The sequence below is a fragment of the Bufo bufo genome, chromosome 7, assembly GCF_905171765.1.
Source record: "Bufo bufo chromosome 7, aBufBuf1.1, whole genome shotgun sequence".
Lineage (NCBI taxonomy): Eukaryota > Metazoa > Chordata > Amphibia > Anura > Bufonidae > Bufo > Bufo bufo.
Genome location: NC_053395.1, coordinates 167,005,781 through 167,031,600, shown reverse-complemented (window position 1 = coordinate 167,031,600; position 25,820 = coordinate 167,005,781). Strand labels below are relative to the sequence as shown.

Genomic DNA, 25,820 nt, shown 5'->3' with positions numbered 1-25,820 from the left:
TAAAAATACGTATACTTTATTTTTTAATATTTTTTCTTTTTACCAGAGTTTTCAGGATAGAAAAGTGTGGTTTGCTACGCTTTTGTATCCTTTTTTTTTACCCCAACATACAGTATATGTTAAACGGATGGCAGAAACGTGATGTGAACCCACCCTTACTTGTGCTTGTCATTTATAGGGTTTTTCCGTGATTTTGATACTGATGACCAATCCTCTGGATCGGTCATCAGTATCTGATTGGTGGAGGTCCCACACCCCGGGACCCCTGCCGATCAGCTGTTTGAGAAGGCGCTGGCGCTATGGCCTTCTCTGTGCTTACCAAGTACAGCGCCGTACATTGCATCGCAGAGGTGCTCGGTATCGCGCTCAGCTCCATTGAAATGAATGTGACTGACTGTGATGCCAAGCACAGCCGCTATACAATGTACGGTGCTGTGCTTGGTAGGCACAGAGAAGGCCGCTGCGTTCCCGGGTGTTGGACTCCCACCCATCAGATACTGATGACCCATTCTAAGAATTAAGTCATCAGTTTCAAAATCTCGGAAAACCTCTTTAACATCAGCTTCTTGGAAAAGTTTTTTTCTGTCCTGGCCCTAAGCATTTTTAAAAGTCCTTCAGTTCAGGAGGAAAGGTGGTCCGGATACAGACGTGTGGTGCCAGGCCTTCCAGCTGTCTGTCCGGGTATCTGTTCACCATCAGAGCCGAGGGTACCAGCTTCCAGTGTTTGGATTATGTGTGAAGATAATCTGCAAGTCTTTTCAAACAAGATCCCGGGATGATTTAGGCCTCCTGTGTACAGGGCAGGATCTCCCCTCTGCTGCTCCACCTACATTGGAATGGTTTGTTGTTTCTGTAAATGTCTCTGGCACCGCTTGTTCCAGCTATGCGGACTGCACAGACCGCCTGATCTTGATGCTTATCTCACGATTGCACAGGTTTAGTTAGGAATTCACTTACTAGGTAATGTAGATGTCGGGTTGTGTAAAAACCACCAAAACAAATAATCAGTCATTTCTTAGTTAAAAGGGGTTGTGCCAGCTCAGTCAGGCAGCTTTGGGCACTGTGAGCAGTCGGTACCCTAGGCTGTCTGACTGCGCATGCGCAACCCATGTACATTGTGGTTTGTTACTGGACTAGGATCCTGCGCACAGTGTACAGCACAGGAGTGTTTGCAGTGTAATTAGACGGGGGAGCAAGCGCTGGCACAATAGTCTAATTTTTATCATTACCAATGGAATAGTTGTAATTCGCATTAAAAGGGAAGAACATGTAATAAAAAAAGAAAAACTAACCCCTTTAATTATTTTTCTGGGGAAGCTGAATTACATCCAGCATGGCTGCCTTTACACCCCCACAGGAGTTACCACTGGGCTTTTCTAGAGTCCTCAACGGCAGAGCTACCTGGTTATGCAATTCTGCTCTGGAGGGTCTGCAGTCTTTGGCTGTGTGCACACGGCAGGGTAGTTTATGTGGATTTTCATGCCAGTTTTATTGTGTTTTCCCACCAAATCTGCATGTAAATTTTGGTGCAAATTTGCCCGAGATCTCACCCGTAGCACTGCCAAGGGTTAAGTCTGCACCGAAAATCCACACAAACTATTGAGATGCTGCGGATTTCAAAATCCACACTGGAGGTTAATTTCCACATTGTGTATCTTGTATCCTAAAATCCATGTGCAATACTGGGCGGGGAAGGGGAGGGGGCGGCAGACCTGTCTCATTCATCATTTTCTTCACCCGGTTTAGGGTGGGTTCACATCTGCGTTCTGGATTCCGTTGTGGCTTTCCATTGTAACGAAATCCATAAGACGGAAGGACATCTGCCCATAGACTTCTTTTAAGAGGCATTCCGTTTTGACTTCCGTCTTATGGATTCCGTTATAACCATGTTATAACAGAAAGCCATAATGGAACCCAGAAGGCAGATGTGAACCCACCCTTAGGCATAGAAAATAGTCTAAATGTAAGACGGCAAGGAAGCTGTCTTACATTTAGAACTTGCACTGAATGCGCCGAAGTTATGTAGAGGTTGGCGCCTCGCCATAACTCTGGCGGTCCACCGCCAGTACAGGGCCTTATTAAAGGGGATGTCTCACTTCAGTAAGTGGCATTTATCATGTAGAGATGTCTGATTCTGGGAAAGATGGATGGCAAACATGGCCACCATTACATCTCCAACAGGGGCTGCACCCCTGCTATCTGTACTCTAGAGTGGAAAGAGTATATGCACAAGGGGGCACATTTATTTAGAGCAGCGTTTTAGATGCCGTTCTTAAAGGGGTTGTATCACTTCAGCACGTGGCATTCATCATGTAGAGAAAGTTAATACAAGGCACTTACTAATGTATTGTTATTGTCCATATTGCCTCATTTTGCTGGCTGGCTTCATTTTTCCATCACGTTATACACTGCTAGTTTCTATGGTTACAGACCACCCTGCAATCCATCAGTGGTGGTCGTGCTTGTACAATAGAGGAAAAAGCACTAGCCTAGGTGAGTTCCCACGGTCCCGGCCACCGAGAGGCTGATGCTTTTTCCTATAGTGTGCAAGCACGACCACCACTGATGGATTGCAGGGTGGTCGTAACCATAAAAACGAGCAGTGTATAATGTGATGGAAAAATGAATCCAGCCAGCAAAGGAGGCAATATGGACAATAACAATACATTAGTAAGTGGCTTGTATTAACTTTCTCTACATGATGAATGCCACGTGCTGAAGTGAGACAACCCCTTTAAGAACGGCATCTAAAACGCAGCTCTTAATAAATGTGCCCCCATGTGCATATACTCTTTCCACTCTAGAGTACAGAAAGCGGGGGTGCAGCCCCTGTTGGAGATGTAATGGTGGCCATGTTTGCCATCCATCTTTCCCAGAATCGGACATAACGGCATACTTGTTGTGATCGCTGGACAGAAGAGGACAGCATATGGTATACTGGCTGCAGAAGTGGCTGAGACTTTCCCCTGCCATTGTGCTTACAGTACTGGTGTGGGGATACCGCAGTTATTCCGAGGTTTCCTGTGTTAGTAAAATGTGTGCGTTAAATTAGTTGTCTTCCTTCCTATGGGTGATTATGTGGCTCTCAGGGGCGTCTCCCGACACACGTCTTCCTTCTCTGTTCTACCTTGTAGACAGACCCATTCTTAACTACATGTTGTATGAACGGCTGTTCCTGAATGTATTACTCTCTGATAACGTCAGAACTATATTTATATGGCTGTTCTAAGTCACATACTGACATCCCTCTACTGAATATTTCATGGTGGGCACTTACGGCAACTGACCTTACCCGGGAACCATGAGAGCATGGAGATCCAGCTTGTCGCCGCTCGTTTGGGTGCTGCTCCGTCCACAAGTTCTGTCCTTGCACTACTGACATGTGCTGACGGCATTTTCTGCAGACTGCACACATACCCATTGATTTTAATGTGCTTGTTCACACATCAGAGTTTCTTATTGACCAGGGCTTAGTGAAATAAAATCAGAGACATTTGGTCTAACACGACCACTGAAGTCTACGAGTCCGTGAAAAATCGCTAACACGGATGGCATCCGTGTTTGATCCGTTTTTCTCTGACCATGTAGATGCTTTGGATATTTATTTTCAGCCTAGCAGTGTCCATTGTATAAACGGATGACACACGGAGGGCAAAAACAGACACGCGGATCCTTCATGGACATCTTCACAGATGAAACATGGACAGATTTTTTTTAATGGATGTCAAAAGGACACAGAAATGTGAACGAGGCCTTAGAGTCTGATTGACCACTGCAAACCGATGAAACGTTTTTTTTTTTTTCTTTTTGCAGATCGCAAATGGACACGGATGTCATCCATCTGCTGTCCGCATCCATGTGTCCATTCCGCAAATTATAAAAGATGTCCTATTCTTGTCCATATTTTTACTGTAAGAAAAAAAAAACCTGCAAAAAAGGCATTAAAAATATGTCTGGACTCTGGACCATATAACTCTTAAAAAACCCGAAATTAAACAAAACAAAATAAAAACCAGAACTCGGATGTACCAAAAGACATCCTGCTTCAGTTTTTCTACCCCTTTCCACACAGACAGACAGATATGACCTGGCCTAGTCTCCTACACATAGCATGAACGCCTTACAAGAACAGAGCTGATTACCCGATTCCTAACCCCATGCCCCTATATTCCTCATAGTGGATCTGTATTGGCAATGTTCTCTCTTGTATCTATATGCTTGCTGTAATTGTTTTACGTAATGGCACTATATATACACGAATAATTTATCAGAACTATAGAACAAGTTTTTGTAGGAGATAAAGAGAAGAAAAGTGAACATTAAAAAATTACGGGGAAAAATAATAATCACTGTATTACATGCATAGGGCTTTATAATCCTTCCAGGGAAGCTAAATTACATATATCGTGTAAGAAAATGTTTTAAGTTTTATAATGTTCATGTTTTCACAGGCAGAGGCGCGGTTGGCGGCCAAGAGGGCGGCGCGAGCTGAAGCCCGAGAGATTCGTATGAAGGAATTGGAGAGACAACAGAAAGAGGTAATATATCATAATTGGGTTGCTGGTCTGTGAGGAGCTCTGCAGGCTGTAAGGAGTGCACAAGTCAGCCCAAAATCGTATAATGTTTTATGTGAATAGTGTAGGCCTGTCAAGCTCTCGGAAGGTACAGTAGTGAAGCCATGAGGCGCCATAAGTAGGTACACATGCAGTAAAGGCTATAACATTAAAGGGGTTATCCCATGATTGATGTAAAAAATTAAAATCTGACATCCGTATAGCACATGACAGTCTCTCTTTCTAACAAAGCTAGAATCAGCCCTGTACCTCCCATGGATCCAGAGATCTCCCCATTCATTGCTCCAGGGGGTATGTCTTTTTCCAGGGGGCATGTCCTTTCTGCTACAGCTTATGACCGTACCCATATTTTGGTCCGCAAACCATGGATAGGCACAATACTGATGCCTGATACTGGTCTCAGCTGCAAAACGGACCCGACTAGGACATGTTCTAAAATTTGCAGGATGGCCACGGGAACCTGTAAAAAATGCAGATGTGCGCATGCCCCCATAAGAAAGAAATGGTCAATGTTCAAGGATGGCACAATGAAAAAAATACAATAGTGTGCATGAGCCCTCACTGTCACAGCTTCTAATAGTAGATAGGGCTGGTGCTAGTTGAAGGATGGAACTAAGCGTGTGCGACCACCTCAGTGAGGTAGACAGAGATGAGGAAAAGAACAGACAGCAGGTGGCGCTATACAGGTACATTTTATTGACTAATTCACTGGCTATACTAAATTTTTTTATTACATTCATTAGAAAAGTATTTACATCCAGGTGCTGGTTTCAGAAATGTAGAATATTTTTCGTGGGACAACCCCTTTAATGACTTGCCATGTTTCTTCTTAAAAAAAAAAAAAAAAAAAAAAAACTTTCAAAACTGCTGCCCTGTATAGTAATCAAGCCAAGAACTTTAGTGCTCCAGAAGTTGGGAAAGTGCTTATGTTCAGTGCTGAAGATATTTTTTGTGTGGCGCATAGGACTACAAACGGCTTATCAGCTTACACCGACCATAATATATTCATCTTTTATGGTGAATATATAAGTTTTAATATATGCAAATGAGCCGCTAAGAGCAATGGGGGCGTTGATGTTACACCTAGAAGCTCTGCTTTCTTTTCAATGGCTGCGCTCTCTTAACTTTTGACAGACAGGGCCAGACAGTGTAAACATCATAATACCTGGCCCTGTCAATCAAAGTGCAAAGGGTGCGGCAGTTGCAGAGAGAGCAGAGCCTCTAAGTGTAACAGCAACGCCCCCGTTGCTCCTAGAGGCTAATTTGCATATATTAACATGGGACCAACAATGCGGACACATATGAACATGGGACCAACACAGATGCCTTCAGCTGCCAAGAGCACATGTAACAGGTCAGCCAGCGTCATAGGCACAAATCTGCTGACAGGTGCCCTTTAATTGCAGCCCATTCTCATAAATATGTAATTTTTACCATTGGAACCTGGAAAGTTGGGATTCACTAACAATCTCATTTGGATGGTCCCTGGAGCAATATGCATGGGACCACTTAGTCCCACTTCACATATGTTCAGTGATCCATTTTTTTTTTCTTCTTCTTTCCAGTCGGGAAGCACTGAACAGTTTGGGCTTGCAGTGCATCAGTGGTGCCTACAATCATATCGCTGCACTGACCGCTTTTTTCTGCCACTTTTCCTGCTCTCTTTTCAAATCACGTTCACATTCAGCGTGGCCCAAATATAACATTAATAACTGAGCCTTGGCAGATCACAGTCTACATAAATGATTCATCTAATGTCGACGACTGCCTCTACCTCTCCCTTCATTATTACAGCAGTGCTAAAATCTTCTAGAAAATGTTCCCATTACCGCGCTCCTTGAGATGTTTCAGTGCTTCTCCTGAAGTGGATGCCAAATACTGGAATGTGACTGCTTTATGTTTACTGGCTATTAAGAAGGAGCTCCTTACCTTTATACAGCAACAAACCTGCAGCGAGAAAATCTGAAATCCATTGATTACTATGGATAATTGCTACACACATTGTCTACTCGCATGTCTACCCTTCAAGGGTAAATCCACACAGAGCCTATACGCTGTGACCAACCTAAATCATGGCATAGAAGGCAGAATGGAGTTGTGTTTTTGTGTGTTATGCCCTATGGCTGGATTCTTTGGTTAGGCTACAGTACAAGGGCAGGAGTTTTGATTCTTCCTCTCCATCTCATAACTCCTCCTGGACAAATCATCTTTAAAAAGGACCTTTCACCGCTCCCGACATGTCTGTTTTAATGCTTCATGCATTCCCCATGTAATACAATTCTGGAGCATCTTTTCTTATGGCTCTGTGTTGTGTCATTCTTTTATTATTTCTACTAGAAGTTATGAATGAATTGCTAGCAGTCTGCAGTAAGGGTACAGAGGGGAGGTAACCAGTTGGGGGTGTGTCCCTGCACAGTCTGAAAATGGCAGCACTGATTGGATAGAGTCAGTCTGTGCAGGGACACGCCCCCAACTGGTTACCTCCCCTCTGTACCCTTACTGAAGGCTAATAGCAATTCATTCATAACTTTTAGCAGAGGAATGGCACAACATACAGACATAAGAATAGATGCTCCAGAATTGTTAATACATGGGGAATGTATGAAGCTATTACAACAGGCATGTCCGGAGCGTTGACAGGTCCTCTTTAAGTCTTTAGCGGAATCTCCATATGAACACCCAGAAGTAGGGGGAGAGTTACCTGCCTTCTGTTTCACCATGACATACGTGCACAGGACGGCCCGGGTGTTTTATAAATCTGCTTTATTAACAGTATTGTAATATAGGACCCTTTATGACCAGATGAGAAGCCGTGTCTGGAGATGTCTCCTGTAAAATACATTCTATAGTTACTGTAATCCCATTATGGGTTATTTTGCCAGATTATGTGAATGTCAAACACTTAGCATTGCTATTTGAGTTGGTAGCAAGGTAAGGAGCTTTTCTGGAAGTAAAATATTGTACTGATGACCTACCCTCTAGATAGGTCATAAATATTTGATTGGTCGGGGTCCTACTTCTGGCACCCCCGGCGATCACCTCTAGGAAGTATTGCGGCCTCTTCTTAGGCCAGTCACGTTCATCGGTCACATTGCCTATGTGCAGCCTGGTCCAATGGGCCTCAGCTGCAGTGCCAAGCACAGCCACTATTCAATGTATAGCGCTGTGCTTGGTATGATGTAAAGAGGACGCAGTGCTCACCAGAGCCCCGCGGTTGCTCTGAAGAATTGGATCATCAGGGGTTTCCCCGAGGATAGGTCATCAATATTGTACTTCCAGAAAACCCCTTTAAAGAGTTCATTTCATCTCTATTGACACGCCTGTATTAGTCAATGTTAGTATTCCCCATGAAATACAAATTCTGGAGCATCTTTTCTTAGAAATCTGCATTGTGCCGTTTCTTTTCTTATTTGTATTGAGTACATTCCCTTGTTACAGCGGTGTGTCCCTACATGGTCAGCTTTGATTGGACAGTGTTAGTGTGTAGGGACACGTCCCCAACTAGTTACACCCAGTTTTCAGTCAGTTCAACAGAGGGCACAATGTAGAGGCACTAAGACAAGGAAGACGAGCAGTTAGTAATATTCACCTGTCAGGAGATATGACATGTCCTCTTTCATGCAATTAAGTTCACAGCAAAACTGGAAATGGGCATTTTGACAAATCCTCATCTCCTGCTCTTACTTCCAAAGCTCGGGAGTTGTCAGCACGGCTGTGTGCCTCTCCTTAAATCACAGACCTGGTGGTATACTCTGGGCTCATCACGTGCCAGGCTGACCTGAATTGTCCTGTAGATGCTGCCAGTCCTCGGCCTGCACACACCTCCTCCTGGCTTCCATCTATAAATGTCTCGGGGCTTCTGTACAGGGTTCACAGCAGCAGGTCTCCAGGGGGAAGCTTTCCTGTGTAAGGTTGCATCATGTCATACACGCGTTTCCTTTCACTGCTCTGTCATGTTATTTCGGCTTGCTATTTTCTTCTTTTTTTTTTACTGTCGCATTTTCCTTTTTTTCTCTTGCACAGATTTACCAGGTTCAGAAGGTAATGTTACCGTGTGTGATCCCCTGCATGATCTCTTCTACAACTTGTGTTTTTTGGATCTGTTATAACTGGGCCCCCACAAACCTATTATACTGTGTTTAAAGGGTTATTGCCATCTTGGCATTTTGGGCATATCCACAGATGTGCTATAAATATCCGCTCGATGCAGGTCCCACTTCTGGAACACACAACTATCTTGAGAACGGGGCCCTGGCTCCTGGCCCATGTAAGCATGCGCAGCTCTCTCCATTCACTTCTGTTGGAGCTCTGATGCAATTTTCGGTACTCCCTTAGAAGTGGATGCAGAGAGCCGCACATTCTGTGCCTCCTCTTCATTCACAGTACCTATGAGACAGGGCCCCATTTTCATAATTTGTGTGGGTACCAGAGGGGAAACCTACACTCGCTGGACAATTTCGGTATATCCCATGTTGACCTCAAGCGTGGTGTGAATTCAGCTTTACGTGATGTCATATGGACACAATACAGGGTCTATAGCCCATGTTACTGCCTGTATCTTGTTTATTCGGATGCTTTTCTCATAGATTAATCTGACTCCATCCCTAGAGGCACCTTAAGGGGTTCCTATTGTTCCTTAAAGACCCTGAATTCTTCTGTGATTCCTTACAGGGTCTGGAGAAATCCCTGAGCTACAATTTAGACCTCAGGCACACGACTGTATCAGTTTTATGGTCTGAAAATCGCGACTTTATGCATTTTTGTAGCGGACCCATTGACCTCAGTGGGTCCATGGCCTACATTTTGCAGAACGGATATACGGATGTGGAAAGCATTCAGATGATAACTGTGCTTTCTGCATCTGTATGTCCATTCCGCAAAAAGACAGAACGTGTCCGATACTAGGCCACAAAATGCGTACCACGGACCTATTGAAGTATTCATATTTTGCGGCGCACAAAATACATATGGTCATGTGCATGAGGCCTTAACATGTTAACCCAGCCTATTACATGTTAGTATTTTTGTGATAGTTGACATTTAGCTCTGTAGCAATTCTGCCGCAGATCTGGGTTCACAGGTGACCTCTCCCTGCTGTACAGTAAATAATTGGAGTCATTGATTTACCACCAGCAGGTTAAGAGGAGCAGGTTTTAGTGTGGCTTAGAATGTGTGTAATAAAGTACAAACGTTTCAGAGACGGCACTTTTTTTAAATAAAAAAATAAACATATATATTAGCAGAAGGACCCGGCTTCGCACGGGTATATTTCATCGGTTTCAAAAATTTTGTTTCCGTGTGTCGTCAAAAGATATTAACAGTTTCCCCCATAACAGTGACCTCCACAGTGCCCGCCCCTTTAAAATTGACCTCCACAGTGCCCGCCCCTTTAACATTGACCACCCCTTTAACAGTGACTTCCATAGTGACCGTCCCTTTAATAGTGACCTCCACAGTGCCTGCCCCTTTAACAGTGACCTTCACAGTATTTAAGGACCTGCGAACTGCTAAAACCTGTGATCAGTTGTTATGGAAACCTGGAGTAGGACCTGTGAGCTTCTATTGGCTAATAAGGGACATGTGACCGTGTAAATGGCAGTTTGGATTTAAGTGAAAGGCTTGCTGGCTTCTATTGGCTAATGCAGGTCATTTTTTGGGAATATCTCAGGAACGGTGTCCTAGAGAGCCGAGACCCGGTCTAAAACCTTCCCGGACACCTGATGTACCTGTGTGCCAAATTTGGTGAAGATCGGTCCAGTCTTTTGGTTGCGCATAAAGAACGTTCAGACAGCCAGCCAGACGTCTAGACAGACAGAAACTCATTTTTATATATATAAGAGATATATCTCATATATATAAAAATGAGTTTCTGCCTGTCTGTTCTTCTATGCACGACTAAACGACTGGACCGATCGTCACCAAATTTGGCACACGGGTACATCAGGTGTCCGGGAAGGTTTTAGACTGGGTCTCTGCCCTCTAGGATGTACCCAAAAAATGACCTGCATTAGCCAATAGAAGCCTGCAAGTCTTTTTCTTCATATCCCAACTGCCATAAACACGGTCACATGTCCCTTATCAGCCAATAGAAGCTCGCAGGCCCTTAGTCTCCACATACACACAGTTTTATTCCAGGTTTCCATAACAACCCAGCCATTTTTCTTCACTGCTGTAGGTCAGCTTTAGGCTAGGGATACACGACGACAATAAGTCGCACGACACATAGGGCACAACTACACTGCTACATGCATTCATCTTGGATGTATTTTTTCCGACTGTCGTGTCGCAGTCGCAGCATGTCGCATTGCGACACCATAGCCTATCATTATAAAAATTGTTGCGCGATATTGGTACGACAAAATGTCACGCGACACATGTCGTCATGTAGCCCTAGCCTTAAAGGGGCAGGGTACTGTGGAGGTCACTTAAGTCAGCAGAGTACTGTGAGATCACTGTTAAGGGAGCAGGGTACTGTGGAGGTCACTGTTAAGGGGACGGTCCCCTATGGAGGTCGGTGTTAAGAGGCAGGGTGCTGTATATAAGCCACTATTGGGGGCGGGCCCCTGAGGAGGTCAATGTCAAGGGAGTGGGGTACTGTGAAACTCACTGTTTAAGGGGCGGGCTGCTGTGAAGGTCAAAGTTAAGGGGATGGGCTGCTGTGGATGTCCCATTTTAAGGAGGCGGGGCACTGGGGGGAGGGTCAGTGTTAACAGTGAACTCCACAGCCCCTCACCCCTTAAGGGGGATACTGTTGATATCTTTTAACGACACACAGAAATATTAAATGAAATATACCGGTGCGAAGCTGGTCCTTCTGCTAGTATTATTATATATATATATATATATATATATATATATATATATATATATATATATATATATATATATATATATATATATATATATATATATAATTTTATTTTATTTTTTCTTTATTTTCATGACTATGAAGGCATCAAAACTATAAATTAACACGTGGAATTATATACATAACAAACAAGTGTGAAACAACTGAAAATATGTCATATTCTAGGTTCTTCAAAGTAGCCACCTTTTGCTTTGATTACTGCTTTGCACACTCTTGGCATTCTCTTGATGAGCTTCAAGAGGTAGTCCCCTGAAATGGTCTTCCAACAGTCTTGAAGGAGTTCCCAGAGATGCTTAGCACTTGTTGGCCCTTTTGCCTTCACTCTGCGGTCCAGCTCACCCCAAACCATCTTGATTGGGTTCAGGTCCGGTGACTGTGGAGGCCAGGTCATCTGGCGCAGCACCCCATCACTCTCCTTCATGGTCAAATAGCCCTTACTTTCAAAGTTTTCCAAATTTTTCGGCTGACTGACTGACCTTCATTTCTTAAAGTAATGATGGCCACTCATTTTTCTTTACTTAGCTGCTTTTTTCTTGCCATAATACAAAGTCTAACAGTCTATTCAGTAGGACTATCAGCTGTGTATCCACCTGACTTCTCCTCAACGCAACTGATGGTCCCAACCCCATTTATAAGGCAAGAAATCTCACTTATTAAACCTGACAGGGCACACCTGTGAAGTGAAAACCATTTCAGGGGACTACCTCTTGAAGCTCATCAAGAGAATGCCAAGAGTGTGCAAAGCAGTATCAAAACAAAAGGTGGCTACTTTGAAGAACCTAGAATATGACATATTTTCAGTTGTTTCACACTTGTTTGTTATGTATATAATTCCACATGTGTTAATTCATAGTTTTGATGCCTTCATAGTCATGAAAATAAAGAAAACTCTTTGAATGAGAAGGTGTGTCCAAACTTTTGGTCTGTTGGGGTTTAGCATTTTTACGGCTATGTTCTGTCCAGTTACAAAACAGAAAAGAAAGGATATGTTTTTCTTTTTTAATGAAAAGCTGATTCCAAACGTATAGGTGTATGTGTAGACAGAATACATCTGATCCTGCCTCCTCCACCATGTCTGCCAACTTTCTCCAACTGTTAACTGAGGCCTCATTCATATCTCTGTTAGGCGATCCGGCAGGCCAGTGTTGCTGGATTCTCTACCTTACCGCCGGATCCCCATTGACTGCAATGAGGGCAAATTTTTTTTGCACACAATGGTTTTTTGTCCAGCCGAAAGCTGACATTTGCGCCAGGTCAGGCAGCCAGATCTTCGAAACAGAGAGATGTGAATGAGGCTTTACTAAATAGCAGGGAGTTCCTGTTGTACTCAACACTGTCATTTCTATTTCTTGTCTTTCTCATCGGTCTTCCTTCTTTTCTTCTTCCTTCAGAAATATTATGGTCTGGATACCAAGTGGGGTGACATTGAGCAGTGGATGGTAGGAGTTTTTCAGTGCAGTCCTCCCCCATATTCATGTTATTACTATTTTCACTGTGTATGATGTCTCACATTTTGGAATGAAAGGTCATAAAGAAAATCCTACTGACCTGAAGGAAAAGCATTCTTTGCAGAGTTGAAATGACAATAGTCAGTAATGAAGACCTTAATAACGTGGTGCTTTGGCAATAGGTGCAGTGGATGGAGCACGTCACTGTTTCTCTGTTTCCATTGCAGTGAATGGGAACAGAGCTGTGTAGTTCCTGCACCTATTTCTGACACCGGAGATACTAGGGAAGAGCTGATCAGCGGGGTGTCGGACCCCTTGCCAATCTGATATTGATGGCCTAGCCTGAGGGTAGGACATCAGTATAAAAATCGTGGAAGCCCCTTTTATTTTAATAATTGGGAACAAGGGCCCAGATTTACTAATCCTAGTGTGAGCTTTCTAGGGGCAGACACTTTTCTCTGACTCTATGCCAACTATTTTTTGCCTTACTGTGAAACAGTTTTTTACTACAGAACTGTGGTTTTGGTGCACAATATCACATCTTAGGCCACTTTCCACTAATCCTTGCCCTTACTTGAACAAGTAGTCAAAAAGTGTGAAACGCCTAGTTACACCCAAATTGCACCAATTCGCACCACTTTTTAGGCTACTTTCACACTAGCGTTTTGGCTTTCCGTTTCTGAGATCCGTTCAGAGCTCTCACAAGCGGTCCAAAACTGGTCGGTTTTGCCCTAATGCATTCTGAATACAAAAGGATCCGCTCAGAATGCATCAGTTTGCCTCCTTTCAGTCACCATTCCGCTCTGGAGGCGGACACCAAAACGCTGCCTGCAGCGTTTTTCTGTCCGCAATGCAGACCAAGACGAATCCGTCCTGGCACACAATGTAAGTCAATGGGAACAGATCCGTTTTCTCTGTCATGATAGAAAACGGATCCCTTTCAATGGGGTTCATGACGGATCCGTCATGGCTATAGAAGACATAATACAACCGGATCAGTTCATGACGGATGCATGCGGTTGTATTATGGTAACGGAAGCGTTTTTTCCGATCCATGACGGATCAGCAGATTGTAGGCACAGATATGTTAGTAAATCTGGGGCAAAGTGTTTATAGTTTAATGTCACTGAGGTATTGTTTTTTTACATGCTATTATGGCGGAAACCTCTTATGAACAGGAATTTTATCAATGTGTTGAAGTGATTGAGAACACTTCCAGACGCAAATCATTATCATTGTTAAACTTCAGAATTATTTCTTCTTGTGTGAATGATCCCAAAGACCCCATGAAGACGGCGGTGGACCTCCATGCAAGAATAGTACACGGGCCCCTGCTCAGAATTGAGCTCTCCCTTACAGTCTCTTAATCCAATACACAATGCATCATCACATGCAGTGTAATAGACAGTAGGGAGCTACTTTTTGGGTGGTAGTGCCCCCCCCCATATAACTGCACAGGCAGCACCTATGGTCTGCTGCTGTCTTTATGGGAGTGTATACTGTCTGTATAGTGTTTTATTTCAGGACCCCGTGTCTCTGCATATGTTATCAGCTTGTTGCAGTTTGACGTCTTTTTCTTTGTAGATGAGTAGTTCTAGAAATTGAGTAACATTATTGAACACGTCTAGACTCCATAGGCTGTGTTCACATCTGTGTATTTTCTGGGAAAAATAGCGCTGCACGCAATGCTGTAATTTTCCCTCAAAACTTCAGACACTGCAGCAGAACCAGATAAACCCTCTTTAAGGGCTCATGCACACGACTGTTTTTCGGTCCGTTTTTCACGAATCCGTTTTGCAGTTTTTTTCCCCCTCGGATTTAAGTCCTCTTCCGTTCCGTTATTGCACAAAACATATCCGTATGGTTTCCGTATTTAATACGTTTTTTGCGGACCGGAAACGGAAACAGTAACTTATTAATTACCAAACACATGAGCAATATGGGCTGGGCATAGCATTTCTACAGTATGGATCCTCAAAATACGGATGACATACGGATGTGTTCAGTGTGCCTTCCTTTAGGGGTGGGCAATATATAGACGATATGCGATATAAACAATATAAATTTGGCCAACGATAGAGATTTCGTTTATCGCCATATCACGGTAGAACATGGCATGCGCTGCTCTCGGCACGCACCATGTTCTCCTGAGCCGGCACAGTGGAGAAGGAGGGAGTCCCTCCCCACTGTGTGCGGCTGCTGCTGACCACCAATGAGAACAGAGTAGGAGGAGGGGAGGGACTGTGGCCACTCCGCCACCAATGAGAACAGAGAGTAGGAGGAGGAGGGACTGTGGCCACTGCGCCACCAATGAGAACAGAGAGGTCCTAAGGGGTTAATTGCGGCAGATCACGACGCACAGTAATAGAGGCCAGGTATGGGATATGGCCGGGACATGCAGGCTACATTTGTATTCAGGCATATTAACTATATTCATTGGTGGCGCAGTGGCCACAGTCCCTCCCTTCTACTCCCCCTCTTCTAAGTATTATATTAATTGTGGCCCCCCCCTCCACACGATTAAATCATTGGTGGCAGTGGCCCCAGGGTGGCAGCTTCTGATCGGAGCCCCAGCAGTGTAATCGCGGGGCTCCGATCGGTTACCATGGCAGCCAGGACACTACTGAAGCCCTGGCTGCCATGGTCAGCTCCCTGCTGCTGTGTGTACTATGCACTGGTCAGCAGGGAGAGTGTGAAGTCCTATTCACCCTAATAGAGCTCCATTAGGGAGAATAGGACAAGGGATGAAAAGGTCCCAGGTTCTGGCCCCTAAGGGGGGGAAATAGTTATTAAATAAAAAGTAAAAAAAAAAACCCCCCACGAAATATAGAATATATATCGCACATGCTTAAAATTATATCGCAATATACATATCGCCCACCCCTACGTTCCGGAGTACCTTCCGTTGTTTTTGCGGACCTATTGAAGTGAATAGTTCCGCATACTGTCAACAAAAAAAACGGAGCGGTAGCAGAAAGAAAATAAGTTTGTGTGCATGAGCCCTTAATAAAAGGCGTCATTCAGGCGCCGTGGATGTCGGTCGTGCAGTCCATGCAGCACTGTGTTATGGTTTCTGTGTAAAATGGAAACCACAACTCAGGCGTGAACACAGCCTGTGTATGTGAACTGTAAGGCCCCTTTCACACGGGCGTGTATTCCGCGCGGGTGCAATGCGTGAGTTGAACGCATTGCACCCGCACTGAATCCTGACCCATTCATTTCTATGGGGCTGTGCACACGAGCGGTGATTTTCACGCATCACTTGTGTGTTGCGTGAAAATCGCAGCATGCTCCTCTTTGTGCGTTTTTCACGTAACGCAGGCCCCATAGAAATGAATAAGGTTGCGTGAAAATCGCAAGCAAGTGCGGATGCGGTGTGATTTTCACGCACGGTTGCTAGGAGACGATCGGGATGGGGACCCGATCATTATTATTTTCCCTTATAACATGGTTATAAGGGAAAATAATAGCATTCTGAATACAGAATGCATAGTAAAATAAAGCTGGAGGGGTTAAAAAAATAAAATAAAAATTTAACTCGCCTTAATCCACTTGCTCGCGCAGCCGGCATCTCTTCTGTCTTCATCTTAGCTGTGTGCAGGAAAAGGACCTGTGGTGACGTCACTCCGGTCATCACATGATCCATCACCATGGTAAAAGATCATGTGATGGACCATGTGATGACCGGAGTGACGTCACCACAGGTCCTTTTCCTGCACACAGCTAAGATGAAGACCAAAGAGATGCCGGACTGCGCGAGCAAGTGGATTAAGGTGAGTTAAATAATTATTTATTTATTTTTTAACCCCTCCATTTTACTATGCATTCTGTATTCAGAATGCTATTATTTTCCCTTATAACCATGTTATAAGGGAAAATAATACAATCTACAGAACACCGATCCCAAGCCCGAACTTCTGTGAAGAAGTTCGGGTTTGGGTACCAAACATGCGCGATTTTTCTCACGCGAGTGCAAAAACGCATTACAATGTTTTGCACTTGCGCGGTAAAATCGCGCATGTTCCCGCAACGCACCCACACCTTTTCCCACAATGCCCGTGTGAAAGAGGCCTAACAGTTTTTATAAGTCTGCATTATGGGTACCCTTTTAGTAGGTTTTCCTTGTGTTTTCACGTTTTCCTCTGTCCCTCTCCCTTCCTGTGCCCTGTCCGTATTTTGATGTCCTCTTTCGCTCCTTGACCTTAGATGCTTCATCTTTTTCTCTTCTTCCCAATGCATTTCCAGGAAGACAGTGAGCGCTATTCACACAGACCACGGAGGAATCTCCAGGTCGGTTCCCCACCCAGTGCGATTGTCATGTTTCAGCCCTGATTTTACTTTATGTTAATCTGCTTATTCATGGGTTAATCGTATGTCCCTAGTAAATATAGCATTATGTTTAGCAAAGGGTATTACATACTACCGCCAAGTCATCCATAAAGCCAATAGAAACATTCCTGTCATAGGTGTCATTTTACTGACTAATCCTATTGACCTCTTAGCTGGGTTTAGCAATCTTTTTGCAACCAATGACATAATAAATAGCTGTGACAGTAGATAATACTTTAATCCTTATAAGCATATTTATCTTGTCATAAAACGACGTCATTTATTGATTAAAAACCTTTCCTAAATTTTGTGAAACTTCTTGAATACATTTTGGCGCTAGTCATGTAGGAAAAAAAAATCTAAGGCTTGGTTTACCGCTTCATTACGGTATTCCAATAGGCCGTTCTGGCAGAGGAGCAGACTGCCGGAATTACCGTATCCAGCATAAGCGGACACCGCCGGGCCCACCGGATCCCCATTCACTATAATGGGATCTGTCAGTGAATGGCAGCAGAAAGCTCCTCTTCCGGAACAGAGTACCAGAATACCGTAACGCAGATGTGGACATAGCCTTATAAAACTGCTTCATTACATTTTTTTTCCCAGGATAAAACATTGATGGCCTATCCTTAGGAGGGGCCGTCCATAGGTGATCAGTGCTGGACCCACATAGATGAGTATATTAAGGGGGTGACCACTCACTAGAGTATCATGGTGCCATACTGCAGTTCCCAACACAGGGTTGCCCGTGTGCTGAAGCCCAGCCATTTCCAGTGAGAAGAGGTCGGCTTTATTGCCAGATACACAGTGCGGGTGTATGTGTTGTGTCAGTATTGCACCACTTCATCTTTATTCTGATTTATTGTAGGGGTTTCAGAGTTTGGACGCCACAATTCATGTCGATGGCCTTTCCTAGGGATAGGGTGTACAATCTCAGATAATAAGGGAGGTTTATCAAAACTGGTGTAAAGTAGAACTGGCTTATTTGCCCACAGCGACCAATCGGATTCCACCTTTCATTTTTCAGGACTCCTTTGGAAAATGAAAGGTGAAATCTGATTGGTTGCTGTGGGCAACTAAGCCAGTTTTCATTCACACTATCATTGATAAATCTCCTATCTTCTATATGTTTTTTTTTACAAATATAATATAGTAAGGGTCTGTTCATCCCGCCATTAGTTGTTTTCCATCAGGTTTCCATTGCCTTTTGGCGGTCAGTATAATGTAGCATGCTGCACTAGTCTTTTGAGTATAAAATAAAGAAGGAAGAGTAGAGAAACCCTATCACAATATTTGGAGGGATCATAACAGATCCATCATGGATCCTGAGAACCCATAAGCCTCAAGAACCCTGAGCTAGGAAATACTGCTTTGCTTTCATGCTTTTCTCCCTCTTCCTGCATATTAATGTTTTAAAATTAATTGGAGACCTTCTGTAACATATATATATTTTTTTAGGTCTATGCGCTTTGCTTGTGATCTCTCTTGCTTATTTTTTATTTTTTCCTCTTCCCTTTGAAGGTGTCTGAAGATGATGCTATGTCTGTGTCTAGCAGGAGCAGTCTGAGGGTCAGTAGCCTGTGGTCTTCCTGAATTTCGTGCTATATACTCTCCATGCATGAACCTCAGTCCAGCTTGTTGTGTGGTCGTGTGTTTTTTTACTAACTTGCCCTGCTTGCTGAATATTATTGTATAGAATTACTTACTGATGAAACTGTGAAGAAGGATCGCACCAACAGCAGGGGAACACCCTGCACTTATCTGATCCTGAGCTCTTGCTTCCAGTGTCGCACAATGAATATCGAGCTGTGACCTTATGATTGTTTCACAAAATGTGCTGCGTACTTGGCATAGTCACCCTAATGAGTTCATTAAAGGGGTTATCTGGGAATTAAGAAAATGAAAATACTTAAATATTACTTTATTATAAATATATTCCCAAATACCTGTCATTAGTTATAATGGCTCTTTTTGTCTGGGGAGCAATCGTGAGAATAAATAAAATGGCCGCCGTCCTATTACTACACTCAAAGCCTGTCCTAATCACACTTCAGGACAAGTTACTTCTGAACAGTGAGCTAAAGAGCTGCCTCATCCTCTCTGCTCTGCTTGTCAGGGATTATGATCCTGAATACAGATGATAAGATCTTTAGCTGAATCTCTGTAGGAATGGAGTTCATGAGGAGACATGAAGTACAGAGAGAATGGACTGTGGTAATGGAGACTGCATAGAATTGCTGCTGCCCATTACCATCACCCTGATGAGCAGAGAGGAGGACGAGGCAGCTCTTTAGCTCAGTGTTGTGAAGTATTTTGTCCTGTGTGATTAGGATAGGTTTTGTGTATACTAATAGGATGGCATGTCATGTCAATGTAGCTTTGATGCCATAGAAGTTCCCTGAATCGTAAAAAATCCAGCAAAGTTGGATTTTTTTTTTTGCGATTCAGGGGTCGCAGTTGTGGCACAAACTCCATTCATTCATTTCTATGGGAAACGTGATGCCCCTGTGATCCTGCCTGCGACCAGTGTCGCCATGTAGCTGTATCCTAATACACAGGTGTGGATGTGTAGCCGTACTCTATTACACAGGTATCGCCTTGCATATGAATGTAAAGAATTCAGATAGGTATAGGGCTGGTTTTGCACATTTCAGTTTACCGCAACTAAAACCGCACAAGTTTTTAATGTGATTGCCATGGCTTTTACAGGTGAAACACATTTATGGTTTGTTCGCATTGAGTTTTCTGGTGCAGGTTTTTCCCATTGATTTCAATGGGAAAGTCAGAATCTGCAATAAAATCCACAAGCAACCTTATTGCTGCAAATTATCCAGAGATCCACAGCAACTGTGGATTCCAAAGTTATTTTTTTTTTTTTTTTTAATCCTTTTTTTTTTTTTTTTTTTTTTTTTTTTTTTATCTGCAGGAAACTTTGCAGTGTTATTTGGTTATGTGGTGCAGATTTATCTTGCAGATTTTCGGCATCAGATCCGACTGGTGAGCTTAGAGTACGTTCATATGGAGGATTTTGTCCACGACAAAATCCGCCACGTGTCCCGTGGCAGAAGCCTCTGCGCTGTGCTGTGGTTTCTACCTTGAGTTTTCATGTCGACCCACTCTAGGTTAAGCTTCATTGAATGGAGTAAAACCAAATCTGCGTTGAAACAGCGTCCACCCCCGTTTATGATGGCGGCTGTGTTATATATGGGGTTAGTTATTTTACCGAATATTCTAGAATTCTGTATTTGCAGACTCATTGCCTCACAATTCCTTATTTTGGCATGCCCACTTGTCTTACTGTGTGCCGGCGTGTGTTCTGTGTGACAGGCCCACAAACATCACTCAGCCCTTCTTTCTTTCTTTTTTCCCTAACAGACCAATGGTTACAAGGATGAATTGCTTGGAGCAACTCAGTATAGGAAATCCAGCAGGGTCAGTGGAGAGCTGAAGGTTTGCATGTGGCAGCCGGGCAGGCTGGGCATATGTTCAGCTGCATTGAGGATGGTGAAATCCAAAATTAGCTGTAACACCTTAGAAAATGCCACTTACCTGTCATTGAATGAACAGCAGTGAATAATAGCCTCAGGCCCTTGGGCCATACTGTGACCACACCTTCATGTGTCGGTAAATGTGAGCCGTGGTGTCTTTTCTTTACCTCCAGAGCTCATCAGGCAGTGGCGATGCCACCCAGTCTTCCCGGGGACCCCCCAGGGAGGAGGCAATGGTTGGTTATGCTTGGAGTTTTTCCTGACGCTGTGTGCGGAGCTTGTGCATGGCAGCTGCACACCCCTAAACAGTCAGCCTATGTGCGCCGCATTACAGTGCCATTAATACACGTTTGTGCCGTCCAGTTGGGATGACCATTATTACTTCGTCTGATGCTATAATCCCCAGTGAATGTGCTTACTCTAATTATGGATTTGTAGCAATATTAAGATTATTGCAGAGCAGGCCAGGTACCTATATAACTGTGCGGTATACACCGCTATAATTCTGTGATACCGCGCTGCATTCAGCACTTAGAGGAAGGCTGATATGAGGCCAGAATCGTGGACTGACCATCCTCATAATCCAGCTGTTACTGAAGTATGACATCCACAAGAGACCCTCGCATATTTTTCTAATTGCTGAAATACCAAATGCTTCACAGTGTCTGTAGGGGAAGGGTGTATCATATCTTCAGCCAGATTTTTAGCTCTACACCTACTTTTTCCATTTCTGCATTTTACCGTATAATTAGTGAAGGCCCCTTTACATGGCCCAAAGGAGCAGACAGTTGTCAAAAAGATAACGTTCCTTCCTGAAAATCGCCTGCTTGTCAGCGAGGGAGACAGCTGTTATTACATGCAGCGATCTCCTCCACGGTACTGGGAAGAGCGATCACTAATGCCATCGCTCGTCCCCATACAGACAATAATAGGACATGCGCAAACAGAATGCACACAGGGTAATTTCCGTTTTTTTTTTTTTGCGGACCCACTGAAATGAATGGTTCCGCATACAGTCCGCAAAGAAAAAAGGAATGTATACGGAAAGAAAATACGTTTGTGTGCATGAGGCCTTATTCCAGTGAAAATAATAGCACAACCTGCAACCCTTTTCTTGCTGTCAAAAGTACTGCGTCCCCGACGTAGCCCATTAAAGTCATTGGTTAATTCAACATCTGTTTGGATCCATTGAAAAGTGAATCCCTCACGGCGTCGCTGCTTCCATTGTTGATGCTGGTGTGAACAGAGGCCGAGATGCGCTTTGCTTCTACCTACAGGATGATGAATGAACCATGAATGTGAGTTATTACAAAGTCTGTCGAACATAAAATCTCTTTCCTCGAGGTGCGGTATTCCGGCAGATTCTACACGCACTGACCTTTGAGAGGGCTGCATACGTTTAGTAGCAACTGACGTAAAAAAAAACTAAAATAAAACTGCATGTCATTAGCAGCACAAACTGGACAATACAATTCCACATTCTTGTCGTTTCCTTACAGACAGTAGAAGTGAATGGTAACTCGCAGGCAGGAATTGCTGTGTGATGCGGTGCATGTCTGCGTGCTCTAGAGCTGAAAGGTTAACGCTGTCTGTGCGCTATTGTCTGTGAACAGCTTCCATCTTTCATGCCTCTTCCTGTCTCCCCGTATAGAGCGCCTATTACTCTGACCCCAGCCTGGCCAGCGCTCCGCACACAGCCACGTCCCAGCAGCAGACTGTACACAATGGAAGTCGGGTCTGTTCCTTTCCGCTAGCTTCTCCACCTTTCTGGTCGGCTTTTGATTAGTGCACAGTGTCACTTCTTGTATTGCTTGCCGGGGTATACTGGTGTGCAGTGGTGTGGTCAGCTACAAGTTGGGATTTTATTGTTGTTAATTTTGAGGCAATTCGTTATAGGGGTGAATCTTCTATATGTAAAATGTTCATTGATCATGTGACAACGTGTAAGGATCCTTTTACACGAGCAGGTTTCTGGTAGTATCGAGTGCCAATCCATGATACAAGTAGTCCGTACCTGTTTAAGGACCCTGATGGTCCGTAATGAGGACAATAATAGGACATGTTCTATTTTTTTGCAGAACGGACATCATACAGAAGTGGAATGCACGTGGAGTAATTTCCTTTTTTTTTGCGGACCCATTGAAATGAATGGTTCCACAAAAAAAATGGAACAGACATGGAAAGAAAATATGTTAGTGTGCATGAGGCCTAATACAGTAAGGAGCTCCATACAGTATTAGGGCTCATTCACACGAATGTGTGCTGCCCGTTGCCGTACTGTGGCCCGCATTTGCGGATCCGCAATACACGGGCACCGTTCCGTGTGCATTCCGCATCACGGATGCGGACCCATTCACTTCAAGTGAATGGGTCCGAGATCCCCATGCGGCTGGGCCACAGTCCGTGCCCGTGCATTGCGGACTGCAATTTGCGGTCCACAGCACGGGCTTCACATGGTCGTGTGAACAAGCCCTTAGAACGAAGTTTTGTGCGAATCGACTACGGATGTTTCATCCGAAGTCTATTCGCTCATCCCTACTCAGGATGTTACAGACTGAGAATGGACAGTTACTCCGCATTCACGCAACCATGGGATTGCCGTGGCCGTTTTGAGGACTGCAGATCTGCAAAACATGGGCATCGTCAGTGTCCACTCTGCATCGCAGTGCAGACCCCGCGATTAGTGAGATGCGGCCGAAGATAGGACATGTCCTTTCTTTTGGGGCACTGAGGCAACGGCTTCTGTCTGCTTCCAGGTCCGTGCCTCCTCACTGCAAAAGACAGAACGTGTTCTATCTTCAGCTGCGTATCGTGGTCCCAGTGAAGTCAATCCGTTTGGAGCACAAAACTGGCACGGCCTCCCACGGTTGTGTGAATGCAGCCTTAGGCCTCTTGCCCACGACCGTATGTATTTTGCGGTCCACAAAAAATACAGATGACATCCGTGTGCTTTCCGTATTTTGCGGAACGGAACAGCTGGCCCCTAATAGAACAGTACTATCCTTGTCCGTAATGCGAACAAGAATAGGACATGTTCTATTTTTTTGCGGAACGGAAATACGGAAACGGAATGCACACTGAGTACCTTCCGTTTTTTTGCGGACCCATTGAAATGAATGGTTCCGTATACGGTCTGCAACAAAAACGGAACGGACACGGAAAGATAATACGTTCGTGTGCTAGAAGCCTCATACTCTGGTACAAAATGCCCATCTCACGAGGCCTTATCTTGTGCGCTCCGTTTAGGAGGGATTGGCTGGTCTGCTCTTCGTGGACCTGATACATTAGAGTTCTTTGGGCATACCTCTTTCGTGTCTGCAGCCATGTTATAACCGCAAATACTTTAGCTTGTTGCATGCTTGTGTGGAACTTTTATCATTTTACCTTGCCAGCTAGTGGAGGTTGTGTTCTAATGTATTTGACGTGGAGTGATATCTACAGTTATGCTGAAGCTTGTCCTGTCCGTCTTTGACATAAAGACAAAACTATTTGCTTTTTCTTCCTTTCTTTTTTTTTTGCTCAAACTTTCATTTTCTCTTTTTCCAGCCATCACTATTGAACTGCAATTCTCTGCCTTCCAGATCACAGCGGGTGGGTCGCTTCTCAGTCTATCCATTTTCATTCTTCGCACATGTTTCCTCCTCTTATCTGTTTTCATCATTGTACCCCCCCCCCGCTGACTGTCTGCTTTCTGTCTTCCCTGTCTTGCTGGTAGGGGTCTCTGTACGATGAGGGTGTTCCCAGCAGTAGCCGGCGATCTTCAAGTTCACGACCTGTGAGATTATTTTCCTTGCTTGAGTTCTTCTATTAATCCTTATATATAGCTCATTTTTTATGTATGTTTTTGTTTCATTCCTGAGCATTTTGGATTTTAATAAAGTGGCAAAAGAGTGGAAATGTAGAAGGAACATGCTGAGATTTCTACAAAAAACTAGCCAAAGCCTGCAAAGATATGTAAAATCAAAAATTCATACATTGTAGCGTACATTTGGTCACCATTATGCACTGTAACGGCACAAACGCGGTTTATTAATCCAGGCAAAAGTAGCAATACCAAAATTGATCAGAAGTGTTTGACCAGGTCTATCAATAATAATTAAAGGGGCTGTGCCACTAATATAAATGTATCATGCCTAGAGAGAAGCAAATTGATTAGTCTCATCAGCAGGGCTGCCCCCTCAGGTGAAGTGCCCACCTGCTGCGCAATTGACAGGGCCGGACATTTAGGGTACGGCTACATGGCAATGCTGTAGAAGTCAGGTTCGCAGAGAAGCGGTGATTAGGGATGACCGAACTTCAAGTTCGGGTACATGCCGAATTGCGTTATGTATTCCATTACCACGGACCATAACGGAATGTCTTTAGAAGAAGGGTTTCTCAACTCCGGTCCTCGGGACCCTCCTACCGGTCAGGATTTGAGAATATCCCACAGAATGAATACCTGTGGTAAGTGCTGATGCATGGACACTAAATATGTCACCTGCTCAATACTAAGGAAATCCTGAAAACATGACCGGTAGGTGGGTCCCGAGGACTGGCGTTGAGAAACCCTGCAAGTTTAGAGGCATTCCGTTATGCATTCACTCATGATAAAAGTCTATGGCCAGCATAACGGATTCGCCCCGTTTCCGTTATGCAGGAGAGGACGGATGCGTTATGCTGGCCATAGACTTTTATTATGACTGAATGCATAACGGAATGCCTCGCAAGGCATTCCGTTATCCATTCCGTCATGGAATTGCGTTATGATCCGTGGTAACGGAATCTATAACGCAATTTGGCACTTTCCTGAAATCGAACTTCAAAACTTGAAGTTCTCTCATCCCTAGCAGTGATCCCATAGCAGAGCAAGTGCACAGGCTCCACTTCGGCTTCGGAGCAGTGTCTACACAGGCCAAGTGTACATGAGACTTGTGAAATCTCAATCACTTTGCTCTTCTTTTTTTTTTTGTGTCACACACAAAAATCCGCACGGGAAAAAAACATGTAATGTGAATCGTGTCCCTGTAGCCTTTGGGTGATGCCACACTATTATTTTATTTTTTTTTTATGCCATTTTTGAAGCCAAAATCAGGAGAGAAAGTATAAAGGACAGATACAACTTTGTTTCTTT

The 25,820-nt window shown here is 44.0% G+C and overlaps 1 protein-coding gene across 27 annotated transcripts in view; it reads left to right on the top strand.

Moving 5' to 3' along the window:
- LRRFIP1 (LRR binding FLII interacting protein 1) overlaps positions 1-25,820 on the top strand; it is a 162,393-nt gene that overhangs the window by 89,753 nt on the left and 46,820 nt on the right. For 11 of the 27 annotated variants that reach the window (XM_040440927.1, XM_040440926.1, XM_040440914.1 and 8 more), the window contains exons 2-11: positions 4,452-4,538; positions 8,598-8,615; positions 12,834-12,881; positions 17,136-17,180; positions 18,741-18,788; positions 20,595-20,651; positions 20,881-20,943; positions 22,359-22,442; positions 24,254-24,298; positions 24,423-24,482. In XM_040440927.1, coding sequence (XP_040296861.1) covers positions 4,452-4,538; positions 8,598-8,615; positions 12,834-12,881; positions 17,136-17,180; positions 18,741-18,788; positions 20,595-20,651; positions 20,881-20,943; positions 22,359-22,442; positions 24,254-24,298; positions 24,423-24,482 — 555 coding nt within the window. The remainder of the gene's footprint in view (positions 1-4,451; positions 4,539-8,597; positions 8,616-12,833; positions 12,882-17,135; positions 17,181-18,740; positions 18,789-20,594; positions 20,652-20,880; positions 20,944-22,358; positions 22,443-24,253; positions 24,299-24,422; positions 24,483-25,820) is intronic. The other 16 variants (XM_040440904.1, XM_040440909.1, XM_040440910.1 and 13 more) reach the window with 14 other exon arrangements.